Raw genomic sequence first — 27,222 nt, forward strand, 5'->3', positions numbered from 1 at the left:
GTCCAACTAACACGCACCTTCTGAAAGTCACCCAGGCTGCCTCCTGCCTTGCAAAAAGCAATCCAGGCTCCAGACATAAGTTTTAAGAGCTGATCCACAATGTTTTTTTTTTGTAACAGCTTAGTAAAAATCACACCCTAATGCTTATAAAGCAGAGAGCAGCTGCCCAACTACGCTATCACCAGTACTTTCAATCCCAGGATTTTAAAATTATGTTAAAAAAAAAAACAAATATTCTCCATATTCTTCACCATCCAAGTTTTTCACCCTTAAAGTGTATGAAATCCTCTGCAACCTAAGGATCTAAAAAAGGTTGTTAAAAAGATCTGCTCTGCTTTAGGTTAATTATTTCAACTTCCTTTTTTATCATACGCTTCCACATACTGAAGTAGAAGGAAAACAAACTGCCAAATTGGTGCCAGCAGCACTGAGAGAGGCACAGTTCACCCCTACTACTCATTAAGTTTTTACATCATACTCATGCTCATTCCTCAAACCTACCTTGCTCTAGCACTGTTACGAGATCTGGAGACGCAAACCACGACATTCCTGCAGTTGTTATAATGGGTCAGTATTTTTCAACTGCATGCAGGATAGGGAGATGGGGTGAGCCTCTGCAGACTAAGAAAGAAGATTGATCTGTAGAGAACAGCTGCTGCAAGAAGTTAATTTCTGACTCCCCACGACATCCCACCAAAAGATGAATTCCCCTCCAACACTACCGGAACAAACAGTGGACATCCCCACAGACAGATGCCTTGGATCCAGTGCATCTCCTATAATGGAGATGATTTTTGATAGTTCAGCCAAGCTCTCCCACCAATATCCAAGAAAAGCCTGGGCCGCCATCTCCCACATTTTCCTGTGATCTAACAGAACAGTCAGAGCACAACCTGCCCTCCCCTCACTATGTGCGTCCTCAGGCTGTTCATAGCACAGTGGCTTTCCTAAGTGGAAGCCCCCGCAGCTCCGTGGCTGGAGAACAGAAACCCTAAATCACACCTCCATCAATCAGCAGTGCAGAAGCACAGGCAAAAGACAGTGGCTCCAAGAGGTAAGAAAGCACTGGGGGTCTCCACTAAATAAGACAAATTCCATCCCATCTGTGATAAGCCCTATGCTCCTCCTTAGAAGAACACATCAGAACGTGTGGTCCTAACCCTCTACAGTTCCTGCACTGCAGCACTCATTTGGCAGCACACCTCAGAGAGCAGCAATTAGTGGTGTTCAAAATTACCGTCTGAGTAATTGTTTTTCAGGCAGGTTCTAATACCCTCTACCTTGAGTGTAAATCAGAACTCATAATTTTCTGTGTATAATTGGCTATGAAACTCTGAGCTGCAGTTTCAACTCTTTACTTGTACAACCTTGGAAAGTTTTCACACCAAAAAAATTAGGTGATATTTTGTACACTCACAAAAACCTCACAATGTGAGAAAGTTTTCAGGGAGGAGAAAGAACAGTCCATCTGGAGATAATAAACCTGACGAGAGACAGAAATTCCAGGATCAAAGACAGAACTTCATTATATTAATTAAAAATTACTAATTTTTGAGAAAAAAATGTGATTCATGCACCCTAATGGAGTGTGAGAGAGCAGTCTTCCCCATCAGTGTCATCACATCATTGTCCCCTCAAAAATCATGGCTTATTCCCTGCTCTGTAGATGAGGAAAACATGATGGAATAATTATGTATTTAAAGGAAGAAGATAATTTTAATGAAGAATTTTGTATTTTTACATGCCCCAAAAAGCCATTTTAAAATATACTAAAGGAAGATCTTTTGATGTCAGTAACACTCACTTCTGGGGAGAACTAAATGCAGATAGGAAAAGAGCCAGCTTTTATTTGTTCTTAATGAGACAAGTTCACAGGCCTTCACACTGTTAACAGTGAGAAACTCCTAATCTTACCTTAATGTTAATGCAAAGATCACCAATTATGCCATATAATGCCAGGGGTGAGGCAAACCCAATTCTCCTTTCTCCTAATTTAAGTCACAGCATCCTGAGGCAGGGTCTCATTGTGTTCTGTCCTTTATGGCACAGTAAGGGCATACTTAATGAACTACGACACAAATGCTAGAATAAGATGCAGGAAAACCTGCAGCATCTATTATATACCTAGACCAGACAGGTTGTTTGATTGCTGTTTGCTTGTTTTTTAAGCCAGAAGCTCTACAGAGAGGGGAAACAACTGAGTTCTTAGAGGAGAAAACCACCCCTCCTAGGTCAGCTTTTTAAGCAAATTTCCCTGTGTTTCTTTTATTACCATACACCACCATTTAACAACATAAAGGACCTTAAGAAATACAACAGGAAGAATAGTTTGGCTTATACTCAACATTTAAATGGAAGCAACCTGACACGGCTGACAAGTTAAATGTGCCTGCAGTTATCAAGATGGCAGGGAGATCAAGATAGAGTAAGGGAGAGAAGAGGTGGGCAGTTAATCAAGACGACCTTTCCATTTATTTTATCACAGCATCATCTCTGCCAGCAGACTGTGTATCAGCCTGCTTTGGCATATTTCCAGTTCCAACTGTATTTCCAACTGCATATAGACACTTCTCTATATTACCTGTTTTATAAACCACACTGCAGAGTGTGCAGCAACTATGGACATCTCTTGGCTTCTGCTCTTCTCCACTATTCCACAATGAAACCTGCATTATGTTACCTTCATGTAATTCCCAGAAGAAAAGTCAAGGATTCATGTATAAGAAATGGCCCTTTATAACAATGCGTTGCCTTTCTGTCACCCCTCTCCTTGTACAAAGTGAAGGGAATGTAATGGAAACTTAAAACTTTTGTGTTAGCTGTTTTTTGGATATTGTTCAGAGCATAGAAGAATCTATGTATGCTTCAATGGCGTAAGGGAAAAAAAGGCAACAATTTCAGTAGTAATTGAAGCTACAGCATAACAGTCCCATTTCAAGAAGATGCTTAAAGTCAAAGCTCCACCACAGGGTCTTCTGCGCTAGCTGTGATGCAGGGAATTTCCTGTGTGGTCTGACACCAGGGTGAGGAAGCACCAGCATGTCGCACTGGGTTTCAGTCATGGTCCTATACTGTCACCACAAAAGAATGGGAGATTTTGGGGTTCTATCCTACCTTTAAAAAAGGATGACATAGTTTGGTTACCACTAGCTTGTCTGTCTTCATTCCATTACAAGCAACCTCTCCAATATTCATCCTTCAGCTTTCTAAATGTTTCAGCATCATTTCAGTCAAAGGAACTTAGTATGTAAGTAAATTGATGGAAATGCAGAAGGCATCAGACACCTTACAGGCAAAACTACTAGTTCTTCCTGTAAGGCATCTATGCTTAATAAAAAACAAATATAACATCAGTATGAGAAGAGGGGCTGAGGGGAAAACATAATCAACAACTTGAAAAAGCAGGTTTTGAGAGAGAGGAACCCATGCAAGCACTTTTAACACAAAAGGCAGCTCTGGACTACCCAAGAAGTGAATGATAGGAGGCAAGGGCTGCTAAAAAGAACATATCAAGTCCCACCTACCATCTTCCTATCCCACCTCCCCATCCAACCAGAGCTATCTGCTGCCAATTACTGCGGGTTTTGGCTAACCCAGACTTAGGCTAACCTACCTTCACAAAGAATGAGGAAGAAAGACAAAGCAATTTGTATTCATAAAGCTGCCACAGGAGGGTGGGGGGAACACAACCAAGAACCCACAAGCAAAAACGTAAGACAGCTAGTGAGATTCCCAAACAGAGAGAAAACAAAAAAGTAAAATATGCTGATGTGGTTTGTAATTCTAGTCCTGCAACAGATGTCACAGACATTGTGAATTAGAAGTGCTCCTACTTCGTAGAGTTCTTTTCCCTTGTCAAGATGACTAAAATACACACAAAACAAAGAATGGGCTTAGAGGAGAAAGACCCTAACAAGCAAATACTAACAAATGGCAGATCACTTGATGAGGAGGCAGTAAACAAAGTACACTGGCAAGCAAGCAGAAAGCTTTATTTATTGCTATAATTGTTCCTCTCAACACTGTCCCTGCAGATGTATGATTTCCTGTTCTTGTGAAAGTCCTTAAATGTACATATAAAAAGTCAAAGCTTATGATTTCAAAGAACTGGAAGCATTTCTTAACTTTAACCATTGCTTAAAACCAACAGTGAAATAAAGTCCTAACAAAAGCTTTATGCATAGGTCTCATGCACATAGACTGAATTATTACTTTACGGACATAATTTACAACAATGGAGAACTGACGGAGTACAAAATAAAGCCTAACATTCCAGGGAAATAAAATATTACTAGGAAAGGAAGAATCCTCTCCAGACTTACTAAGGAATCACATGAACAACATCTGCAAAACTTAACTTCCAGGCTAACAGCCATCTCTGCTGCCGGACATCACTGTACCACAACCAGTCCTTGCCACAACTGCTCAGTTTGACCAGCATTCAGGACCCTCCTACATTTTTTGCCCATCAAGGCCTCCCTCCCCCTGTCTTAGTGAGCTATCTTTGCAGAGCTAGTCTTGGGTTCGTTCCTCTGTTGGAGCAGACAGCCATGCTAGTGCCTGTCACTGCCTCACTACCTGTGGGATGCATGGCAATGGCATGGCATGGTATGAGGTACTTGCCAGAACAGAGAGGCAGATGGACAGTGAAAATGATCTCTAACTTAAGACATTGCAAAGAGGAAGCAAAAAGCCTGACTATTTGCTCAGAATGAATGCTGTCTCCAAGAGGTTATAGACTCCTCTCTCCAAGGGTGACCATGAAGAACTAGGGATGAGGCCATGCCCCATCAGGGCCAAGTCTTAAGCCAACAGTCTGGCTCCCAATTTTACACTTTCCTTTGACAAGCCTTCCAGATGGAGGAGAAAAATCATGTGCTTCACAACAGTATTAAAAAAATACATGCATGAGAAACTATGCTAAACAATTGTGATAAAGGTTCCCATGATAACACCAGATAGGTTCCTATCACGAGATTACTTCTCAAACAGGACCACTGCCTCTACTTCCACCCCCAAAATGACCTAACGCTGCTCATTTTATCTGCTTCAGAAGGTTATACTGCCCTCAAAACAGATGACCACATACTCCTGAATTCCTTGCAACTACTCACCACTTCATCTTGACAACAACCAAAGAAACTAACAGATTTAGAGCAGATCTCTCAATCCAGAAGGCCATACATCTCTCCCAGTGGCACTGTTCCCCAGTACCCAAGTTTTCCTGTCTGGGAGCAAATTAACCACCTCAGAACCCAGTACTCAGCAGCACAGCTTTAACACGTCCAGTAACACAAAAGGTTAAAACTTAACAGCCTTCAAGAAGTTGGAATTAATTGGCATAATTCTTTAAATCCTCATTTAGCATCAAAATATTTGAAATTAAGGAAACAAAGGAACATACCATCAGCAGAAACATGTACTATTGGGGGCTGTTGTAGTAGGCAAAATATCTGAGCACTCACTAATTTGGCTGCAAGCTCTTGTTCAGAAAACAATGTCTGGCAATAATAATATGATCCCAAAGAAAGGGCTCTACAGGGAAGTTATTTACTCTCTCACAAAGGCCATATGATTTATACATGTTGTCACTGCCTATGCCAGAAAATTGATGACTGATTACCACATGTTCATTTCAGTACCAGGTATCCAGCCTGAATTAACTAGATTAGGCCTTATGGAATTTCTTAACTATTTACAGCACAACTGAGTATAACATTTGGTTTAAGTCAACAAAAAGAAGCAGCTTTTAAAAAGAATCCAGTAAGAACAAGAATATATTAAAGCCACATTAATTACATATTTATTATTTATCACTAGTTCTCATTTATTCCACAAACATCTGGATTCCATTACCATAGCTTGACGGAATGACAATATTAAGGAGAGAAAAAAAGCCCCATATAAATAACATATAGGTCATTAAACATCTCTAAAGCAACGCTATCACTCATCCATTCCCAGCTCCTGAGGACAGGTATTCAACTATTCCCTTGTGCTGTTGGCTGGATATCGATTAAAAAGTTCCGTTATCTCGGTTCTGCAGCTCCCTTTGCAACAGGCACAAGATCCCTGCTTGAAATGTTGCAGGTCCTGTGTAGCAGGACCAGGGAGCAGGCAAGAGTAAGGCAGGGACATGAAAGCACTCAAGAGTAAAAAAAAAGCCTTTTGAGAGCAGCATCAAAGACAGAAATAAGTAATTTTGTGTCAGGCAAAGAATTTCTAAGACCTAAGAAACAGTATCACATACCAAAGCACCTGAATATGCTATGGGATGGTCTGATTAATATTAGTAGAGACTGGTAATTTTATTCATTTTAGGCTTGTAGATAATGCTTGCAGCATACGAACATGTATGGCTTTTTCCAAGCCCCTTACCTCTCAGATGAATTAAAGCACACAGAGCCTTGCCAGTGAAGCTTTCCTCACTTGCAACCTCCGACTGCTTTACCCAATACCTAGCAGTGATCTGTTAAATACTGTTCATTAATATTTCATTGACTATCACTTTTAATTTGAAGGTTATATCTAAGTAATAACTCTAGTAAAACAGTTTTGTTGTCAAGCCTACAGTGTTTTTAGTCTGTGTATGAACATCTTAGTTTCCCCCTGCAGCAGAGGGTCTGAGTTGATGTGCCCAAACCAGTCATGAACATTTCCAGCTGCAGAAAGCCTAGAATTTTATCTGTATATAAAATTCACATCACTACTGTAAGCACCACTGAAGTACTACATCATAAAGTGTTACGAGCTGCAGTGCATGGGGCTCTCCTAAAGTCTGCTCACTTTTACAAACTCCACAGAAACATTCAGTGATTTCTAGATATATATTATGCAAGAATCTCCATCCCTCCTCCTGCTCTCTGACACAGGCTGTTCAGCATTATATGGACCCACACGCGAACCCTCAATAAGGAAAAAGGAACCTGTACTACCCAGAGATCAATCAGTGCACAAACCCTTAGCCATTACAGTGTTAAAACAGCCTTGCTCTGCTCCTCCTCCTGTAGACAGTGGCAAGAAAGACGCTACTGAAGAGTTAAAAGTAAGTCCGTGTGAGTGCATGAGGCAGAGAAACAAAACACAACCCTCTGACAAGAGCTCTGCAGCACCTCCTCTGACAGCTGTGAGGAGGATCAGCTTTTCCATTCAGGAAGAGCAGGCTGTCACCTGGGGCAGCAGGGCAGCCAGGGGCTGCTTATTATTAGGGTAACAGCAGGATGTAAAGGAGGGCACATTCCAATTAACCTGAGGCAGCATATCCCCCAGAGGCAGCGCTGGATAGTGTAAACCGACCAAACATAACAGGAACATCCTGGACTTGAGCATAGGGAAACTGAACATTCATCAGTATGAGGAGGAAAATATCCCAAAACTAAGAACAAAATACTCTGGAGACTCTACCCTCAGTAACCCATTTCCCCACTTCTTTTAAACTCTGCTTAAGCATCCTTTCTGCTCCTTTCCCCTTCCTACATCAGGTCTTGCAATAGAAGAAGCCTTCCTTCCATCTGCTTGCAAGCTAAGCTCCCCCCTTTTCCTCGAAGCTTCTAGCTTTGATACAAAGGAAGAGCTATCATAAAAATGGTGCAGAAAGACTGTATGCACATGAAGGCATTTTGCCTGCACACAATTCTTGTGACATACTTCTTTAAAGTATCTTTCACGCTTTAAGGAATGTAAACGAGGAGAAAAATCATGCTTTCAAACCACAGTACAAGGGCTTCCATGCAGCAGAAGGGCCTGTGTCCACACCCTTAACACCTCCTGGACAGATCACAGGACACCAGCTCGATGGTCTGGACACAGAAGCACCCGGGTCTCAGGAACAGGAACGCACAGCCTACCCCCACTTAGGGTAACCAGGATCTTTGGTGCCTACTCTACTTACTAGAAGAGCGGTGCTGCACAGACTGCAGCAGGCGGCTCAACCACTACTCAGAGCCCTTTTTGGAGGGCAGCACCGCTGCCGCAACCACCCATAGCCGGCCACTGAGAAGCCCTGCGCACAAACCCCAGCGAGGGCTGCAGAGCACACCCTGGATGCCGCGGGGACCTCCAGCTCCTCTACTCTGGGCCCGCCGCACCCACAGCACCCAGAGGGGCGCGGAGCCCTCCCCGCCCGCCGCACACGGATCACGGGAGCGAGGGGTGCCGACGGCCAGCTTTCCCTTGGGGCCCAGAGAGACGGGTTCACAATTACCGGAGAGGCAGAGACGGCCGCTAAGCGGGGCGGTACCGCGGAGAAAGGTGGCGAAACTGACACGGAGAAGAAGCCGTCGCGGCAGCGCCGCCATTTTGTGGCTGAGGCACTGGGCGGCGCGGGGCGCGCGAAGCCGCCTGGCGCTTCGGAAAGGGTCCGCGCGCGGCGTGAGGCGGCGCGAGCCCGGAATGGCGCTGGGCGTTCACGCGGCTTAACAGCGGCGCCGTTAAACCTGAGGAGCGGAAGGTGAGGGCTATGCCGGCAGCAGGCTCACGGCACGGCCTGCAGTGAACAGCTGAAGCTCCTGTGCCTTTAGTGTGGTTCCCTCACACCAACACCTACCTGGACCGTCCACCGGTGCCTGCATGGGCCAGAGACTGAGTTTGTCAGCAACATGGATTGGTGCAGTGTTGTGTTCCTGCTGTGTAATTATGTATTTCATTTGTGTGGGTTTCCAGTAACACCAGTGGGATTGCTTTCAGAGGTGGGAGAAAGAAAGAACACCCGAGCAGCATGGCAGGGAAGGTTCATATGCTGCATCCAGCTCCTCCAGCATAGATGGTGGAAGGTGTGAAGTGTCATGATGCTCGAGTGAAGTAATGGTGGTATTGCCCACGCTCGCAGGATCATCTGGCTGTTCTCAGGGTACTAAAGCACTTATATCATCATTTTCTTACCCCCTAACTTAGTGACTTGCACTGTCTCAATGAGTTGCACAGCTTACCTCAGCCCTGGAATTGAGCAGCATGCTCACAGGTCATGTTTGGTGAAAGTACTTCTGAAGATGAAACAGAAAACATTGTAATACTTGCTATAACAACCACCATTTATTGCCTGCAAATCCATTCATTGCAATGACTATTAAAAAAAGCTAAGAGTACTGTACACTATTAAAAGGAATTGCTTTTTTAAAGACAAGGTTTAAGGGCTTTTTGTAACGTTGACTCGTTGTTACACGTTGTTAAAGTGTAACAATAGTAATAACCAGACTCTGGTTTCTGCTTGAGTATGTATGCCTGTGTTAGGAGGCTGGTTTTGCTAGGAGAAAACAAATACTCTCCATCAGCTTGACTGGCAGCTTTATCTCTCTGCAATACAGGACACAAGTGATATTACACTGGAACAGCATCGAAAGGCCAATGCAAGGACAACACACACGACAGATGCTCAATTGTAGGGTTTATTTCATCCGCTAACATTCATTCTTGATCTAGACAAAAACAGATGATTTTTTTTTTTTTTTGTGGAAGAAAAGGAAAAAAAAAACTTTTAACACTTTGTGTAAGATGCTATAAATAAATATATAAAGCTTTAAGTGTTACTTGGCTCAAGTTAAACAGTTGTCTTTCATTTCTTGTTGTTTTTAAGTTCCTGAAGTGGAGGGAAAAGAAAGTGCAAACCATACACATTCAGCCCAATGGAACGACTCCAGCCACAATCACTTTCAGAGGAGCTGAATCTGTTTGATCTACATCATGGAGGATGGAAGGCATGTGGGGGAACGTTTGCATTTGTTTACCCTCAGTCACACAACTCCTAGAAGAGACGAACTGAGTTCCTTGGTACTAGGGTAGGTAAAGCACACAAGAAACGGGAGAGGAAGAGAGTCCTGCCTGTATTGCCCTCTCCCTTCCCTGTGCAGACTGTGCAGCAGAGAGGAAAGAAGAGACAATCTAAGCAAAGCCTCAGACAAAAGCAGATGACAATGAAAAGTAAAATTGGATACCAGCAGGGAGTGTAAGAAATCCTGTGGCTGTTGTGTGTTTGCCTGGCAGACTACACACAAACACAGACAAACTTCACATTGAGAGAGGGTGGGGATTTCTGTCTTGTCATGAAAAAAAAGATGAAAAGGGGCAATAAAAATAAGTTAAATCATATTCCAATATGTACAAAACAAATCGTGCTCAGTAAACCATTTGAATATAAAATCATTCATTATAGTACAACTCTCTCAACTCAATCTGCAGAATAGACACCTGGGGGAGAAGAGGGAGGGGGAAGTGGGGGGCTTTGAGGGATGAGACAGACTCATTTGCAAATCTTGATTTTCCTCAGCTTGCATGGTTAAAAATTACAGAGAAAACCACCTGCAGCTGGGATGACACAGGCTTTAATACTCACGTGCTTATCAGCACTGCATTCAGTTTGGCAGAACTCCTGTAGATGGGGCAAAATAAACAGCTACAGGGAGCTCAGACTGTGTGCACAGACACGAGCTCCGCTGCTCGGTGGTGTATCTGAACTGCTGCTAACTGACCTGTGCTTTCAAGGCTCGGCTCTACTGCTGATCAGCCAGCAAATCCTGCACTCGCTTCTGCCACTGGGACATGATCTGCTAAATATTAGTAAAGACAAGAAGAACAAGATAACACAGCCAACCCTGTGATTCGAATCCAGCAGATATTGTGAGTTGCATTCCAAGCTATACCCCTGGAAATACAACATTTAGCATTAGTCTGTGTTGCCAGTTCCCGTAGCACTACCCATTTTTGTGACATTCTGAAAATTCTGTTAAGGGGGTCTGAGTAACTCTGAACACCAGTGAGAAGCTAGAGCTGCTTTTAACCCCAGGATATAAATCCCCATCAGGCTGTTCTGTAATGTTAGTCATTACCTTCTGTAGCTTGTTGGGGTGTCTCTGTGAAGTGATTTGATGGGCTCAGAGTGAAAACTTCTAAGTGCCATGTGTCTGTCTGCCACTGTGGTGGTCCTTCTGTCTTGCTCATACTCTCAGCAATGGCGCTGCCCTTTCTGTTCCTACAGGACAGCCCATGGAGAGAATTCAAAAGCTTGTTGGGATCTTCCTTATGCTGCTTTTGTTGCCATCCCACTATTGTAAGCAAACAGGGGACTCTGGGGTGCAAACCCATCAAGTGCTCCACAATATTGGGCATAAAGGGAGAAATTCAGACAAGTCAGAAATTCACTGACCCATTTGTGAGAGGTTTTTTGTTGATGACTTGGAGCCCCATGACAGCCTGGGTTTGCAACTTAACTGGCCAATCCTGTGTTTTGTGACCCGGGTAGGGTACGAGGTGGCATCTGACTGTGTGGAAAACTTTGGAGGAGGCAAACTCCAAGACAGCCAGGTGGGATGAGACAAATGAGCTCTAAAAAGTCTCCTTCAGCAAGAACACCCAGTAAAGTTAACACTGTTCCAGCGACTAAAAGCAACAAAGATCTTAGCGCTGCGGCATGTCTTGGCCTTTCCACCCTCCCAAAGCAAGAATTCTGTTTCTGATTTCTACTGGTAACTCCTCACTCTGAGCATCACCCTTTTTGGCAGATGTGCAAGGCTCTGCACAGAAATACCTTACACAGCTCCAGCCTTTGTAAAGTCTTTCCATAACAGAAACACTGTGGGATGGACAATCATGCAACCAGGTAAAATGTGAATTCCAGGGGAACTGCCTCTCCTGCCCTCATTGTACCCAACACTTACTTATCCTGACCTGGATCATGATGCACTGACAGGCCCCTCAAGAAATACTATGTAGTGAAGAAGGTCTGAGTGCATCTGAAAGTCATAGGAAAAATGTTTTGGAAGAAAGGGGCAGATACTGAACAAGAATGTACTATCTGGCCAATACTTCTGCCAGAGTGACTTAAAGCCATTGTTCTCCATTCATTTTAAAACTACACACACATTTTTTCATGTTCTTGTAGCATCAAATAATCAGTCCTAAAAATTAATTGTACCACTTCAAACTGTAGTACATATAAATCACAAAAACCCTACATTCACATTATGTTAAAAAAGCTCCCTTAAACCCACTAAAGGAAGAAGATAGTGCCAGGTACGTCCTGCAACCCATGCTCTGGCACACAGCACTTGCAATAAATGAACCCATGGCCTACAGCTGTAAAGAGACCAGCACAGCAGGCAGGGTGAGGGGATGGCTTTTCGGTCATTCACTATATTTCCAACTCTGTTTCAAAGTGCCCTATACTTTTCATGGCTTGGATTACCTCTTTAAAATGCATAAATTTGTTATTCCCAATGTACAGGTGGAGGAATTGAGGCATTTGCTGGACACACATTTTGAGTCTAGACGTTTCTGCCTCAGTGCTTGCTAGACTGAGGTCACCCCTCCTTTTGTGGGTTGAAGTGAAACTGTTAACAAGACAGTTTTCAATATAGTTTCATTTCTTCTGCTTGCTACTGTAATATATTACAAACAGAATGTTGGAACAAGGTCTTCTACTGACATGCTTCTAAGGTCAAAGGCTGCCTCTGATTTAGGGGACCCTGCAGACAGATCAGTTGGAATCCAGCTGGATACTCAGAGCCTGTAACATAGAAACAACTCCGGAAAACCAAGCCAAGAAATGTTACCAGTCCTAATCATGCACAGTCCTGTTTATTGTCACCCTTGAGAGCAGAATTTGGTACAGAATGGCTCTCAGAATCAGTGCCAGCGTATGTGGACCTGCCTGGGCATACACTACACAGCTCCGTGCTCATGTGCACCTCAAATATGGATTAGCTGCAGGAACCACTTGTGCATGATGGATCCGTAACACAGGACGCACAGTGAATTGCCTTTGGGGAAAGCTGGGAACTGTGCATATAAAGCAGTTGCTTTTTATATCTTGTGTATGGGTTTTGTGGGTAAACAGCCTGTAAAATTGCATTTTTTAAAATATAAATGTTTTCTTTAGTTACAGCAACACATAAAAGTGCTGGGAATTAGCAGACATAGCTCCTCCCAGTCTTGGAATTCAAAGATGAGCAAATGGAGTTGTAATACCTTCTGCCCCCAAGCCAACAACCGAAAATTGCTTCATTTTGCTTCCCACTTTTCAGCTAGGAGAAAATGCTTATGGCCAGGCTATACATCTCTGGGAACAGGGGCCATTTTGTGGCAGAAGCACTTACAGAACCTTACAGACAGCAACACCACTACCAAATACTGGTACCAGTTGAATGCATGGGTAACAACATCCTACTGTCCTTGTATATGGATGAGCATTTGCTTGTGTACTTTGCAGCCCCAAGATGCAGACCTGGTCAAAACCCATTTGAATTCACTAGGAAAGGCATTCTCTGCCTTCAGTGGACTTTGGATCAGGGCTGTAACAGGGTTGTATTTGAGCCCAAATTGCTGTTTGCATGTTCTAAGTTTTTAGTCATTTTGACTTTGGAGAAGAACATCTCCAGAAGCAAGGTGTATCCCCCAGGGTGTACACAGAAGAAACAAGGCAGCTCCTCTGCTTAAAGCAGCCCCTCCTTTGCAAAACTCAGTGTGATACGAAACTGTTGGAAACAGTATACAGAGGCAGAGAGAGAAATAAAATACAAAACAAGCAGAACTTCAGTAGCTATGTGTGATGGGAAAGGAACACTGCAAAAGTGACATGCTAAAATTGAATGCATCAGCTCTCTGCCTCCCCTCCAGTGATTTCAATGCCATATTTGATTTGCAGTTAGCATGGCCTTTGAAAATCAAATTATATTCCATCTGGGTCATCGTTTACCCTAAACAGTAGCTGGTTCAGGCCCTACAGGCTCAGTAATAACGGGGTGAGACATGAAACAGGCAAAAAGTGCTTCATTTCCATGCTTCCACCCAAACAAAGAAGTGCTTGCAACAGCAAAAAGTAAGCCATACTTTAATTTGGTGAGTGGGAAGAGGAATTGGAGAAGTCGTTGTTCTATGACTCAAAAGGCAGTAAGCAGAACCTGGTTAGACTGTCACCACACTGGAGGATTAAACTCACATCAGTCCCTAAAAAACAGCATTGAAAGATTTCTGCTTTGAAAGTGGTCTGAGACTAAAAAAAACATCCATGATTCCCCTTTCCAGTTTATGAACACAGCTTGTTCATGTAAAGTAAGAGCTGCAGAACAGGCATGGTGCCAAAAGACAGTGTGCACCATCTCATAATGAGTTCAGACCCACAGTCAGAAATTTTCACAGCTCTGGAAGAGAGCCCCATCCTGTTTCCCTTAAATCAGTCCTGGTGACCTCGCTGGAAGCAGGCTGATGGCCATTATCATTTGATAAAAGCAAGTAAAAATAACTGAAAAAATACAGATAGAGGTACATCTGTATGCTTGTTCTAGTTCAGCACTTCACATAGCAACAAACAAAACAAAATCACCCCCTCATCATCTTCCCATTAATGACTAATTACTTGCAGGCTCTTCCCCGGAACCTGTCGTGCAGATTTATGAGGGAGTATTGCTATTTAAATTCTTCCTTTTTTCTTTGCATTTAGAAAAGGGTTTCCATGTGCTGTTAACACATAATACTGGTGACAGCATGAGCGGCAGTTGTGTAGGATGACAGGATGGCATGTGAGTGCACATTTGAGCCTATGTGGAATTTGGTTGCTTTTAACTTGTTTTGGGACCTACCTGTGAAACAAATCTGCAAGCTCTGTGCATGAATTTCCTATTATCTTTGTGATGAAGTTGCGTATGTATATGTGATACCAGTGCAGTGTATCAAAACCTCTGTGCTAAGTACATATCCTAGGCCACAGTCAATTTGCTTTAATGTTTCTTGTCCTCTGATGTTTTTCTTCTTCTTTTGGTTTTTATGGTGGTTTGCATTCTGGCAGTGGCTGCCAGCTGAAACAAAGTGACCGCCCTTGTGCTCAGATCACAGCCCGACAGGATAGCACACCGTCAGCTTAGTCACCATTATCATTTACTTACAAACAATGCAGTTCCCATCCCAGCTTCAAAAACACCCACAGAAGAAAACCTCCGTTTCCTTGGTTTTTAATTCTGTATCTTTATGTCATTATGCTCAAGGCATAAACAGATCTTAAAAATCCTGCTTTTGCCACTGGTGTTTGAATTGTGAGGATAAGAAACATTCTTTCGTGATTGGCCTTAAGAGTGGGTAACTCCATTTGTGCATGGTTTACCTCTGCAATATCATGTTGACCCTTTTTTTATGTCTTTATTATTTTTTTTAAGAATCTCATTGGTCTTGTAAGAAACAGTAAAAAGACCCCCTGCTTAAGGAAGCAATCTACCTTCTGTTTTACAGACTTGCTTTTAAATAAAATAGTTCTTGTTGGTTTTTGCAATTTTACTTCCATGATCTTTTATATGGAAACCCTAGAAGAATCATTAATATAAAAGTCTGCTTAGGCTACCATTTCTCTATAATATGGCTCATGTAGTCCTCAGTGGGCAAGCGTCCTTGCTCTTCCGTCTCTTCCTTGGGAAGCGCTTCATTGGACCGGTGAAGAAGCCTCTCTTCCCGATTCTTTATCCTCTGCTCCATTCTCTCTAGCTGCCGTTTGTACTGGTAGCGCTGTTGGAAGAGGTCCTTTGCATAGTCATAGAGCTGCATGTCCAAGTCATTGAGCTCTTCGATCCTGCGGATGGTGTCATTATCCACCTCTACCCCTCCTGCCCTGGTACTGTTGTACTGCATAAAGGGCCGGATGAATTTCAGATTAAAAGTTCTCTCAAACAGGTACTGAGTCTTTCTCTGGAACTCTGTCAGACCGAAGAAGGCCATGTCTTTGAGGTTTTTTTTTGCGCTTTCCAGCAGGATCTGTGCTCGCTTGTTCTCTGGGATGAAAGACATGTTGTAGCAGCCCACTAAGCTCAAGTCAGCCAACATCCTCACTTGGCGGTTGTTGGCCAGATTATACGGGCAATCCATGAACTCCTGCAGTGTGCAGCCTGACCAGTCCGTGCCTTCGTAGCATGACGGCAGCTCCTCAGGAGTTGGTGTCCTGCCATCACACATGTGCAAGGAGGTCTTCCAAGTAGCTCCTCGTTGGACGTGACGCCATTCGCTGAGGTAACGGGATACGGGGTCTCTCAGAAGTGTGATGTAGTAGAATTTTCTACAAGAAGAAGAGAAAGGAAAATAAATACTCTGCTAGTAACAAGATGCTTGGCAAGCTGAGATACAGTGCAGATATCAGAAAGACAAGAGTAAATCAACACCACAGCATCCATTCCACTGTACTCTTGGGTCATCCTCTTCTTGCAGTATCTTTGCAAAGTAGTTTGTGCACCATTAGACCTGTGTTTCTCTTTCTCATAGCCCATCATTTTAGTCTTGCCAAGTAGCAATGCTTTCACCAGGACATTTGTTTTCAGCCACAGACTGCAAATGCCAGAACAAATCATCAGTATTCGACCAATCTACCAGCTTCAGAGAGCAGCTGTGACTTCAGGGACTGCCTGGCCTTTCACATGGCCACGTGCCCTCTGAATCAGCCAGGGCTTGCTCTTCACGACAGCTCAGCAATTGGTTTACAAGCTGGGCTATCATTTTCACTTCATGCAGATGCTGACCAGGACACCTACTGCTTGATTGATCTGGCTGCCGAGTTGAAATGTGGGAGTCTGCAGTAAGTAGCAGGATAGCACCACAGAAACATAAGTGAAAAATAATGGGAAATCGGGAATGCAATATGCTTTGTACAAAGAGAAGGCATGAGTTGACAACCAGTAATAGTAGCCGTAGGTCACTCTCTGCTAGTCTGCTGTGGGTTCCAACAAACTTAAGACACATGAGACTAAAAGGAGGAAAAAGCAAGACAATCAGGAGGAACACACATGGTGACATGGGGCATTCTTGCTGTTCCAAATATAATGAAGTCCCCAAGAATACAAGCTGTCCCTTGAACTGCAAACATGACAGCTGCCTTGTACAGAGAGACCCTCCAGCTTCAGCCCACCTTGTGCCTGGGTAAAGTTCTGGGACTGATCGTGATGGAAGTCTGCAACAGCCCTCTGTAGAGGGAAATGGGCCTGTTCCCTTGACTTCTAGCAGCTTGGGACTGTGGTGTCTCTTGAATGTTTCTAGAACAAGGAAATACCTTCTCTAGTTGCTAAAGCCGGCAGGGAATTAAGCCCACATGTGCTCCCAGTGCACAGGGCTGTGTGTCACTGTGCACTGGGGCTGTGTCAGGATAGCGCACATATGCTACTGGAAATGTTTCATATAGAGGTGGTGGTGGATCATTTCCCCACCGGAAATGCATCTTTGGAATGCTGCTACATGGCTTGCTGCCACCAGCAGGGCTTGGGAGAGCTCAGTGTGATGGCCATTGTGAGGGAACTGCACATATTTTTAGGGAAAAAGAAAGCTAAAAAAGGTAAAAATTCTGCTTTGGCTAACATTAACACACTTGTATTTCCTTAGCACCCTCAATATTATTATCCCTAGCAGAAAACTCAATTACTGCAATAAGCGTAATTTATTTTTAAGTAAATACATCAAAGACATTGCCTGGGAAGTCTAACTTTTAAGGAATGTTTGCTTTCCCAAATGATTATTAACTTGCTGATGGGTTGTTCCAAAGCAGTAAATTTTGTAATCTTTCCAGCAATGGCAGTGGGTGTCCACTTGGACTCCAGCTCTTCTCCTCTTTCTGCCTTCAGAACTAGGCCTGATAAAGACATTTCCTATTTTTGGAAGCTTTTCCATTTCTCTTCATAGCAAGGGTATCACACTGTCTAGGAATACTGTCTAGTACTGTCTGTGTACATGGGGAGAAAGAAGGGGGCAGAGTGCATAAGAGAAACACTTCCCCTAAATTTACCTCTTTTTCCTTCATTTACATTGCAGCCTGTAATGAGTCAACTTCCCAGACTGAGATGCAGCTATGATTTACAGAGACAGTGCTAAGAAACCTCTAACAGATGGGGATAAAATATGACAGTGGAAGGAAAAGGAAAGCAATGATGAATGCCAGATGTTCAAGTGACAGACATTGATGCTAAACACTACCAGCACTTGTGAACTGTAGTGGACTTTTTATTTACACCAATGTAATCTAAAGGCTGCATTTTTTTCCTGTAGCAGGTAGAAGCTAATTATTATCATTATACAGCTTACAGAAACTGCAAGTTTCACCTAAGATCAGGGACTCATTTGTGCGGTATCCAAAGACACAGGAGGAACCGATTCCTGTCTAAACCTGCAGTCTATACGAGTATGGATAAGGAAAAAAAGAACCATTAGAAACTGTATTTTGTACACAGGGGAACTACCAATATAAAATGATGGCCAGATGGCCATAAAGTCAAATGAGTGTCTGTGGCAGAGCTGGCATGAATCTGATTCTTGTAAGCCTGAGTCCAGTTTGTCTTCTTTCACTCTGCCTCTGTTTAAACTTTAGGGATCCATTAGTAAATATGGAATACAAAGCTTGTAGGGTCCATTGAATCACAAACAGCTTGAACAGGACATAGACTGAGAAAAGGTTAGGAGCAAGTCTTTCTTCTTTCACACCTGCACTTCAAGAGCTGTTATCTTAGTTGAAGCGATACGCTGGTAAATATTTTACCATGAGCAATCTCTAAGATTCATCTCATGGACAGAAAAAAATAGACAACAGAAATACTGAATAGAATGTTTTTTGAAAATATACTGAATTTGATGTGACCCTTCCCAGGTCTGTCACGTAGAAAAGCAGAAGAAGTGGAGCTTGCCTCCTAAAACAGAAATAAGATGCATCTTTGGAAACTGGAATACTGGCAGTGGAACCAGGCCCCTGGAGGTACATTAGGAAGCTGCCCCAGTGGAGCTTAAATTAAATCCAAGCAAACAAACAAATAAACAGAGACTGCAGTGCAAATGAATAGTTTAAACCGCCTAAGATGAGATGTGCCACTGATATACTGGAAGTTATTCTCCCAAACCTCTATTTAGCTTTCTGGAAGGATACTACTTTCAGAGGTGCAGATTCCCTGGGCTCTCAGGAAAGTAAAGAGCACACCTTCAGGAAGGCCAGGGCCTCGGGAACTGGAGAGATGAGCCACTTTGGTATTAGATGAATGACCATGTAAGCATTCACCTAAAGTACTTAAGATACTGAAGTTTGCATTCATGAACTATAACTTGGGGATTGCCTTTAAGTGCAGAGAAAAGTTAGCTATCTTGCTAAAGCATCGCTCATTAGCAGCAACATTATTAATATCGTGAGCCAGAAAGTGGGGGGAACTTTGTGCCAGCATGGTTGAGAACACGGGTAGTGCCACTTGTCAGCAGTGCCTTGCAATTTATGAGGAACCACATGGCTACTGAGTTCTCTTTTGTCATCAGAGATAAAATAAACCCATAAAATACACGCAGCTGGGAGTGCCCTTCCTTTCAGCATGGTGCCCCAGACAGCTACTTAAGTTAAATATTCCTTAAGACTCATTTCAGAAGTGTGGTCTTCTCCTAGCCCAGATGGTTGCACTCAATCCTGCCTCATAAAAAACCCAAATAGCCCCAGTCTGATCATGCAATGCCAAGTCTCACTGGCCTTCATCAACAAACTTGAAGAAGAAAAATGGACATTCTAGTCGGTAAGATACTTCTTTTCCTGTTCTTCCCATGTGAAGCTTGGCAGAACAGCATTACTACTCTTGTAAGCTCCCCTTCTATATATCCATGGGGTTGTGATCCCCAGGATGACAAAGAAAAGCAGAAGCCGAAGTCCCACCTCTGCCTTTCCTTGCATTATTGTCCCTGCACTCCCAAAAGGAAAATCTACCTGAAGATCCCTGGAGCATTTGCAACAGCAGTGTTGCAACTCAGATCTATACGCAAGCTGCACAGTTTTGCCTGAGGAAAGAATCACTACTGTATTTATTGAACAGAGCAAAATGAAATCATGTGTTTGGTAAACAATCCTGTATTAGAACTGAAGTTTCAGGGAGAAAAAAATCCAGTATTAGAAAGGAAAGGCAATCCTGCAATTGGAGTATACACATCAGTGGAAGCACCCCTTGCGTCAAAATTACCCTATGTGTCCCAGACGGATCTCTCTTTCTGCCTCTGTTTCCCATGTGTGAAGGGCTGCCAATGTCTCCTTTGTCTATCTTGGCAATTCAAAACGTAACATCTTTAGGAGCAGGAGTCTCCTTCAGTGATTATGCAAAGCCCCTGTTTCAGCCTGGATTGAGGACAATAGTTAACTTGAGGCGTATTTTCATGACACAGGCGTCAGGGGCACTGTTGCCTACACGATTCCCACCCCAACCTCTCCTTCCCGTTCTCCCGCAGCAGCACAAAGCAGCCTTGGTTTTGCCAGCAGAGTTGGGTCTGGTTTGGGTTTTTTGTTTGGTCTGGGTTGGTTTTTTTTTCAGGGCCATGCTGCACATGCAGTCACAGAGCAGATCTGGGTTAAAAACAACCCTTTATTGCAGACATGAGGGGGTGGCTGAAGCCCCACTTTAGTTATATTCTGCCTTAATTCCTGTCAGCAGGTTCCTCAGCTAATGAAAGGGAAATGAAACTCTCCTTCTTTTTAAAAAAAACAATTCCTTCTCTTTCGCTAATAACCAGTCAACAACATTCTGATGAAGTGACAGATTCTAAATATGATGCTATTATCTCTCTTCAGTTCATTTCCATTTATGCTTTCCTACATTCCTATTCAGTATACCCTTCTTCCCACTGATAGTCTCTAAAATCTACCAAGAGCTGCTTATTTGACTGTGCAATCCCCTATTCTTCGCTGTGATTAAATGCTTCCCTCCCACACAGCCAAAATATCTATTTCTACGGGCTCTTCACTGAGCTTTCAAGTGTCCCTCACAGGAAAAGTAAAATCTATCAGAAGTCCTTCTTGGGTACTGTGGTGGCCTTCCATCAGATAAAGAGCAAAATAAGGATAGCCACTTCCAATCATAAATGCTTCATTCCTCCTGCCAGGAGGGGGAAAGGGAAGGAAGCTGCACAGGTCAGCTTCAATCATATAACCCCAATCTGTCAAAGCAACATGCCCCCAGGCTACAATTTTTCTACTGCTAAAGAAGAAAATAATAAAAACCTCTTTCTGTGTCCTTGCTGAATTAACTGAACAGAACAGAACAGGGTGTCCGCCAGCTTGCAGGAACAAGAAACACTCTGTTTTGTTTAAAAGAAGTAGCAACCTCAAATTTGTGGCTGATTTAAGGCATCTTTATAAGCCAAGGCCATGTATTACACACTCCTCAAATCATTTGTGAGGGTCCTTTTTCAGTTCATAGTCACTGTAAATAGTTTATCACTAAAACAACTAGTAATTTTGCCTCCTACCAGCGAAATGAAAATAGGCACCCACCCTGCCATTAGTCTGCAGGGACCAAGGAAAGAACTAGAGCAAGGAAAGAACCAGAGCAGTCAGCACCACTACTGCAATCATGTAAACCCTCACCTTACAGACAGTTAAGAGGATTATTAGGCAATGGTTATCTCCCCTGAAAATGGACAGTGTATTCTAAAGGAACAGTCCCAGCAATGGCATACAGGTAAATAACAAGTAAAGGTGAGTCAGGGGTTTCTACTAATGGATGAGCTGAGAATGTGGCAGGTGAAAGTTTGAAAGGAATTTATCTTCTCACTATAAAGTCATACTATGTGTTACCTACAAACAACAGATGTATGGAAACTGCTCTACCCTTCTACACAGAGCCACAAAATGACCTTCTGCTACGGTGGGGTGCAGAACACTCTCCAGCTATCCCCACCACCTGCTTCAGTACAAGTCCTCTCTTGCCTTATTTACCACCAATACACCAAATCCCTGCTCACCACTTTTAAAACCCAGACGTGGGAAGACTCCAGGTGTCCCTTCTTACTCCACAGTCAGATTTTTTGCATAACAAAACACACTCTCAGTTAGAGATTGGAATTTAATATATGTACAATGATTACTTCCTTTGGTAGCAAATAGCCCTAATTTTCCTCAGTCTATTTCCTCTCATCTGGTGTTCATTTAGACTCTTCCTGCATTTCACACACAATAAACTCTTCAGCCCTTTAAAAGTCACAGAAAAAAAGAAAGAAAACCCCAAACAAACAAATAAACAAAAAACCAAGTCTCTTCTGTCTCCTATGTTTAAATAAAGGTTGCAACACAAAACACCAGAAGCCAAGAAACTTCACAGCAAAGGCAGTTCTCCAGTACTCACTCAGCCTGTGGGTGCAAACACCTACCATCAACATTTTTCTGTTCCGGTAAAGGAAGGGGCTGTCTTTACAGCAAGTCAGTGCTTGCTTTGGTAACTGGGTTTGTTTTGCACAGTTGGGTTTGTTTTGCCTGATGTCGCTGCTCTTGGGACTCTGCTGTATTAAAAGGATGTTTTGAAATGCAACAACCATCACACAGGCTCTGCTGACCCTCCAGATCTTCATTCAGGGACTTCTAGGGTCTGATCTCACTGTAGGCCATGCTGCTGACAGCCCACTGTGAGCTAACCATGAAAAACAACACTGGCGCTGCTTCAGGAGGTGAAGCCAGAAGAGAATACCCTCATACTACTGACAAATTGACATGCTCTTCTTCCAAATGGGAATATTAACTCCTCCAGACTCTCTTGGCTGGATGTAATCCAGAGCACATATTTCCAAATACACGAGGGTGGGTTTCAGCAGGTAAAATTGGGTATTTCAGTCCATCTACCCCTTCTGTAAGCACCAGCAGCTCCTGAAAAAAGAGAGCTGGGCATTTATATGGCTTTGAGGGCTGCAGCTTTTCCTGCTGCCCTTCCCGTGCACAGGATAATTGTAGTTGGACTGGATGGTCTTAGGTCTGTGCCAACAGATCTATCCTATCCTATCCTATCCTATCCTATCCTATCCTATCCTATCCTATCCTATTTCTCTTTTCCTCTTGGGGAAGAACAGATGAAAAATGAAAAAACAGAGTCAACTCGTAATTCCAGAAGCTGTAACAATAGTGGCTGAGGGTGTAAGTAGATCTGTAGCAGATTTCAGAGTGTAAATGAACCTGAGGTTACTTAGGTCTCATGTTCTGGATTTAAATAGCTGCAGACTCAGAATCTATTACATATTTATATTTTTTAGCAGGAATTAAAATGTGTTATATTCATTAAATATACACTTAAAAATACCAGTACTATATTAACTTGGGAGTTAAAAAACAATGTAACTGAGTAGGCATGCTTGGAAGGCCACACCTCTCTTTCTTCCCCTGTGTGTTTCCTAAAATGTGGAGGATTTTGAATGCTTCACAATCCTGGTGATGCAGCCTTTCATCATACAATGAACGGTCACACTGCAGTGGCAGGCAGGGAGCGTGAAGCTCCTGTGTGCCTGTACCTGTGTGTACCAAACACAACACATCTTTCTTGCAAAGGCACTATAAAAGATGAGAGAAGCTGACAGTGAAGAAAGAGACAAAAGAGTGAGCAGCATCTCAGGCATTTCACAAGAGGAACAACCACCCCTCCATCCACTCAGAACAACTTCAAACAAAAGCTCTCCTTTTGGTGTTTGCAATAGACACACAGGCTCAGAATCACAGCTTTATGAACACCAGATAGTGTCAAACACTATTGCAAGGGCCTTCTCCATCCTGGTGGTGGTGAAACCTGCAGATGTGGAGCCAAGGAAAACATGAATCTGTGTGCTCCTGCAGCAACTGAGTCTCGATTTTGGAATCTGTAGGAAAGACAATGCTGTGTGTCTGCATGTGCCTCTGCACACATGGTAGCTGTGTGAGACGTCTCTATTTAAAGTTGACCTACAAAGAAAGGTAGGTCTACAAAGCAGTAGTTGGAATACTATTACATATATATTCCTTTTACATAGGTTTGTGTCTGGAATCAAATGCAGCATCAAGACAGGTATGGTTTGCTATCAATTCCTCTGAAACCATCAGAAATGGACACTTCCAGGCTCACTGTCTCCATAAATGAAATGAGGGTGTGTTTGTACCTTAGATCTCAGTATTGTGCAGCACTGATACTCGCTGTGTTCATAACACATTAGTACACACGCCACCCCAGTTCAGATTTGCTAGCAAAGCACTACCAATAGGCTTTCACCCAGGAAACAAGTACGGTCCTATCACCCTCATGCCTCATGGCTGTTTTATATCCAATTAGCAGAATAGACACAGACTATGGGTTTTAAAAACATCTCTGCTCTTCAAGAAAACCGAGCTGCTGTGTAAGCACAAGAATTTCCTGTTGCAGTGTCTCTTGCAAACAAGTTAATCTATGAAAAGACACATGACATGTTATGAACCTCAGCTCGTTTTTCAAAATGACAGATGTGATGAAAATTGGCCAAAGGCTTGGAAAAAAAAGTGGGGTCAGGGTGAGGGGAGCAGATGGGGGGAGGAGAGGAAGGCATTCCAGAGCCCTCTGGAGCCTTGGACTCCTCTAGGACCCATTAAAAGCTTATGTTACTTACACCGTTTATAAACAAATGCTTTCTTTTGCCATTATAACCTTCCTCCTATCAAGCGCTTAGGAAGTGTTGACTGCTGTCTTCTACTGAAGCAAGGCACCAAAAATGACGGCGAGTTACAAATCATATACCTTCGATTTATTACCTTTCCCAAGTTTCAGGAGGTTTGTTGTGATTCCTAAGTGACCTTAGTAAACCAACTAATCAATAGCACATCTGAATGCTGACAGACTGCAATGGAAAGTTTCACTGCCAGAAGGATTACATCAGTGCTGGCAGAGGACAGACAGTAGAAATGTGGACTGCAACCCATGCCTATTCTTTGCATTCTTTAGCTTTTATTATTGCCTTTGCTGTCATCAAGGTAAGAGGTTCAGGATGAGAAAACACTGCCATTCTCCCTAAGAAACATGTTCTCTCCCTTCACTTATGGGCTCTATTGCAGGGACTTTCATTTTTATTGATTTTAGCACTACGCAAAATACAGATCTTAGTCACACACTGCAGCCATATTTACTGTAAAATATTTGCTCTAAGAGTACTGTACCCATTAGGTTTTTGAGTTTCTCCCTGTAGGCTGGACACATTAAAAACAAGCAAGAAACAAATCAGCCCCTGAAGAGACATTTGCAATGAGACTTTTCATCTCTGTGTCAGTGTGGCCCTGGAGAGGTAGCAGAAGATAGCGGTTTTTACCCTAGCACTAGACAGGTTAAGTGGAAAACATTTGGGGTCTTATTCTAGCTCCCTGGGGTAAGTGCTGTCCCCTAATAAAGTGCCAGTGGAGGCTGCCAGGTTATCGAGGAGGCTGAAATTTATGTCTCCTACTTGTCATCGAGACTGAGATGCACTGGTTCTGCATAGAAATCTGCACAGCTTTGTGCTGTCTTTACCCTGGGAAGAGAGAGAAAGCCAGGGATTCAAGCCTCCCCAGGTGTCAAGATGGATGCAGTGAATAAAACAAGTGCATATTTTACCTAATAAAGCAGGATATCTGCATCTGATTCCTGCAGACTTCAGGATGCAGTTTGGGAACGATTAGGATACTGTCACACAGAAAAAAAGAAAACCAGAAGCAAGTTGAAATAGTGCAAAGACAAAGCAGAAGTAGCTATGCAATATGGAAAGATATTCATCTGCATCAGTTGCAAACAAAGCAGCTAGGCTGGAATTTGCATTTTCTTTTGATCTGTAAGCCAGCTTCTCTTGCGCATCACAGGAGTTCCACTGGCACTAAGATTCAAGAAGTGTAACAGCATGACAGACAGGAAGTATTTCTTCTTGAGAAAGATTAAATTATAAAGAAACCATACGGGAAGATGAAGGGAGCAAGAGTAGTCACAGGAGCAGATATTGATTGCTTATGCAGGACAACTGAATTCCTCAGCAACTGCCTGCCTCAGCCAAAAGGATGCAATATTTGTGTCAGGCAGCTGCAGCTGCAACACAGACACCCACGAGTTGCTTGCGGCTCAATCTTGTTCCAGTCAAAACCTGATGGATGGCTACTTGTATTGATCAGAGTGGGAAGACTCAGGAACTGAACTGAGAAGCACAGGATTTTGAAACTAGATTGACATGTCCTGGACAGACAAGCAAACATTGTAACTTCCAATCAGCCAGGGTACATAAGGAAACAAGACATCCCAAGGAACTAAAACATAAAAAGCAGTGCAGCCCATTCTTGGAAGCAACCACAATGCAAGCTGTTGCAAGGACTGGCTTCCAAAGAGCATCTCTGTGAGCCAGGTAGGGCTGCTAGAGAAAGGGAACAACTGCTGCCCAGCAAAACAAATCCATGTGAGCTACATGCACCTAATGGCATAGATGACTGGTCCTGATTCCATTTACCCAGTGCTGGGAGGGGTTCCCACACTGCTGCTTTTCTTGCAAATGGTCATATTAGTGGCTTACGAAGAGTACCAAAGCTCCCCCTTCTCAATTAACTGGCTTTCCCTTGCTCAGGAATAGCAGATGCTGTCAAGCAACAAATAGATAATCCCCAAGAAAGCAGAGCTACTAATCAGCCACTTCTACATTTAAGATCACTCGGAGTTGCCACTGTCTTATACTGTTTTTCTAATTAATTGCACTGGAATGCACTTAAGCAAGTCCCGGATCAAAGAATCAACTGCAGAGATTGAAATAAATCCTGTCTGTGCTGCTAATGCCTTGGAAACGGATGACGGATGACTTGCTAAGCATTCCAAATCCTGGGTACCAATGTTTTAAAACTACAGATAGTGTGAGACACTTTGAAAGGAACAGATTTAGGAATAAAAAGGAAAAAATTCCCTTCATTTGCTTGTAAAAGACAATTAAACAAGGGCAATCATTCAACTAATTTACTGTGAAGTTTGTGTATCTTAAGTTCCTTATTCTCTGCTTTCCTATCACTGGAAATCACAGCGCAGGAGTGTCAATTTTTATTATAGCAAAACTTTATCATCGTTACAGATTTCTTTTTCTTTTAAATTTGTTTTTATGAAGGGTTGAAATCTTTTCAAAAGAATGATAAATAAAAATAATTGGGGATGGATGCGTTACCAGTTGGTGCAATAAATCACTGCCTCTTCCTGCATGAGTCTCTCTCTCATGGTTTAGAATATCATCAGAATGCCTCTGACTGATTTACAATTTAGTAATCCAGCCATCATCATCCATAATTCTACAATAAACCACGGTACTTAATGTAGCTGTTACAGATGTGCAGAAGTTCATTCCCTGCCTTTTAGGAGGTGATATCTAGAAGGCAGCTGCAGACACCAGGATTAGCTCAGGAAGAAAACTCTGTCTTCAGCACAGGAAAACATCCCATTTTCCTGTAACAATGTCCTGTCTTTAAACCTGAGAGACAACCTTGATATAGCCAGGTTCAATTATTAAACACCAAATATC

General features: G+C 42.9%; 1 protein-coding gene and 1 long non-coding RNA gene across 3 annotated transcripts in view; one reads left to right on the top strand and one right to left on the bottom strand.

Annotated features, from left to right (window-relative positions):
- Positions 1 to 14,746: 14,746 nt before the first annotated feature.
- Positions 14,747 to 27,222, bottom strand: part of HS6ST1 (heparan sulfate 6-O-sulfotransferase 1) — a 186,251-nt gene continuing 173,775 nt past the window's right edge. The window contains exon 2 of the mRNA XM_061465381.1: positions 14,747 to 16,024. Coding sequence (XP_061321365.1) covers positions 15,316 to 16,024 — 709 coding nt within the window. The 3' untranslated portion in view covers positions 14,747 to 15,315. The remainder of the gene's footprint in view (positions 16,025 to 27,222) is intronic.
- Positions 16,419 to 26,168, top strand: LOC133275431 (uncharacterized). Of its 2 annotated transcripts, XR_009745522.1 has the most exons (4): positions 16,419 to 16,537; positions 18,590 to 18,979; positions 21,208 to 21,416; positions 25,544 to 26,168. It is a non-coding gene; the product is annotated as an uncharacterized LOC133275431 (long non-coding RNA). The 2 variants fall into 2 exon arrangements; XR_009745521.1 differs by lacking the exon at positions 25,544 to 26,168 and having other exon boundaries at positions 21,208 to 21,522.

This window comes from Pezoporus flaviventris, unplaced genomic scaffold (genome assembly GCF_033815535.1).
Source record: "Pezoporus flaviventris isolate CSIRO_AGI_PZ_B2104156 unplaced genomic scaffold, CSIRO_AGI_Pfla_v1 ptg000040l, whole genome shotgun sequence".
Classification (NCBI taxonomy): Eukaryota; Metazoa; Chordata; class Aves; order Psittaciformes; family Psittacidae; genus Pezoporus; species Pezoporus flaviventris.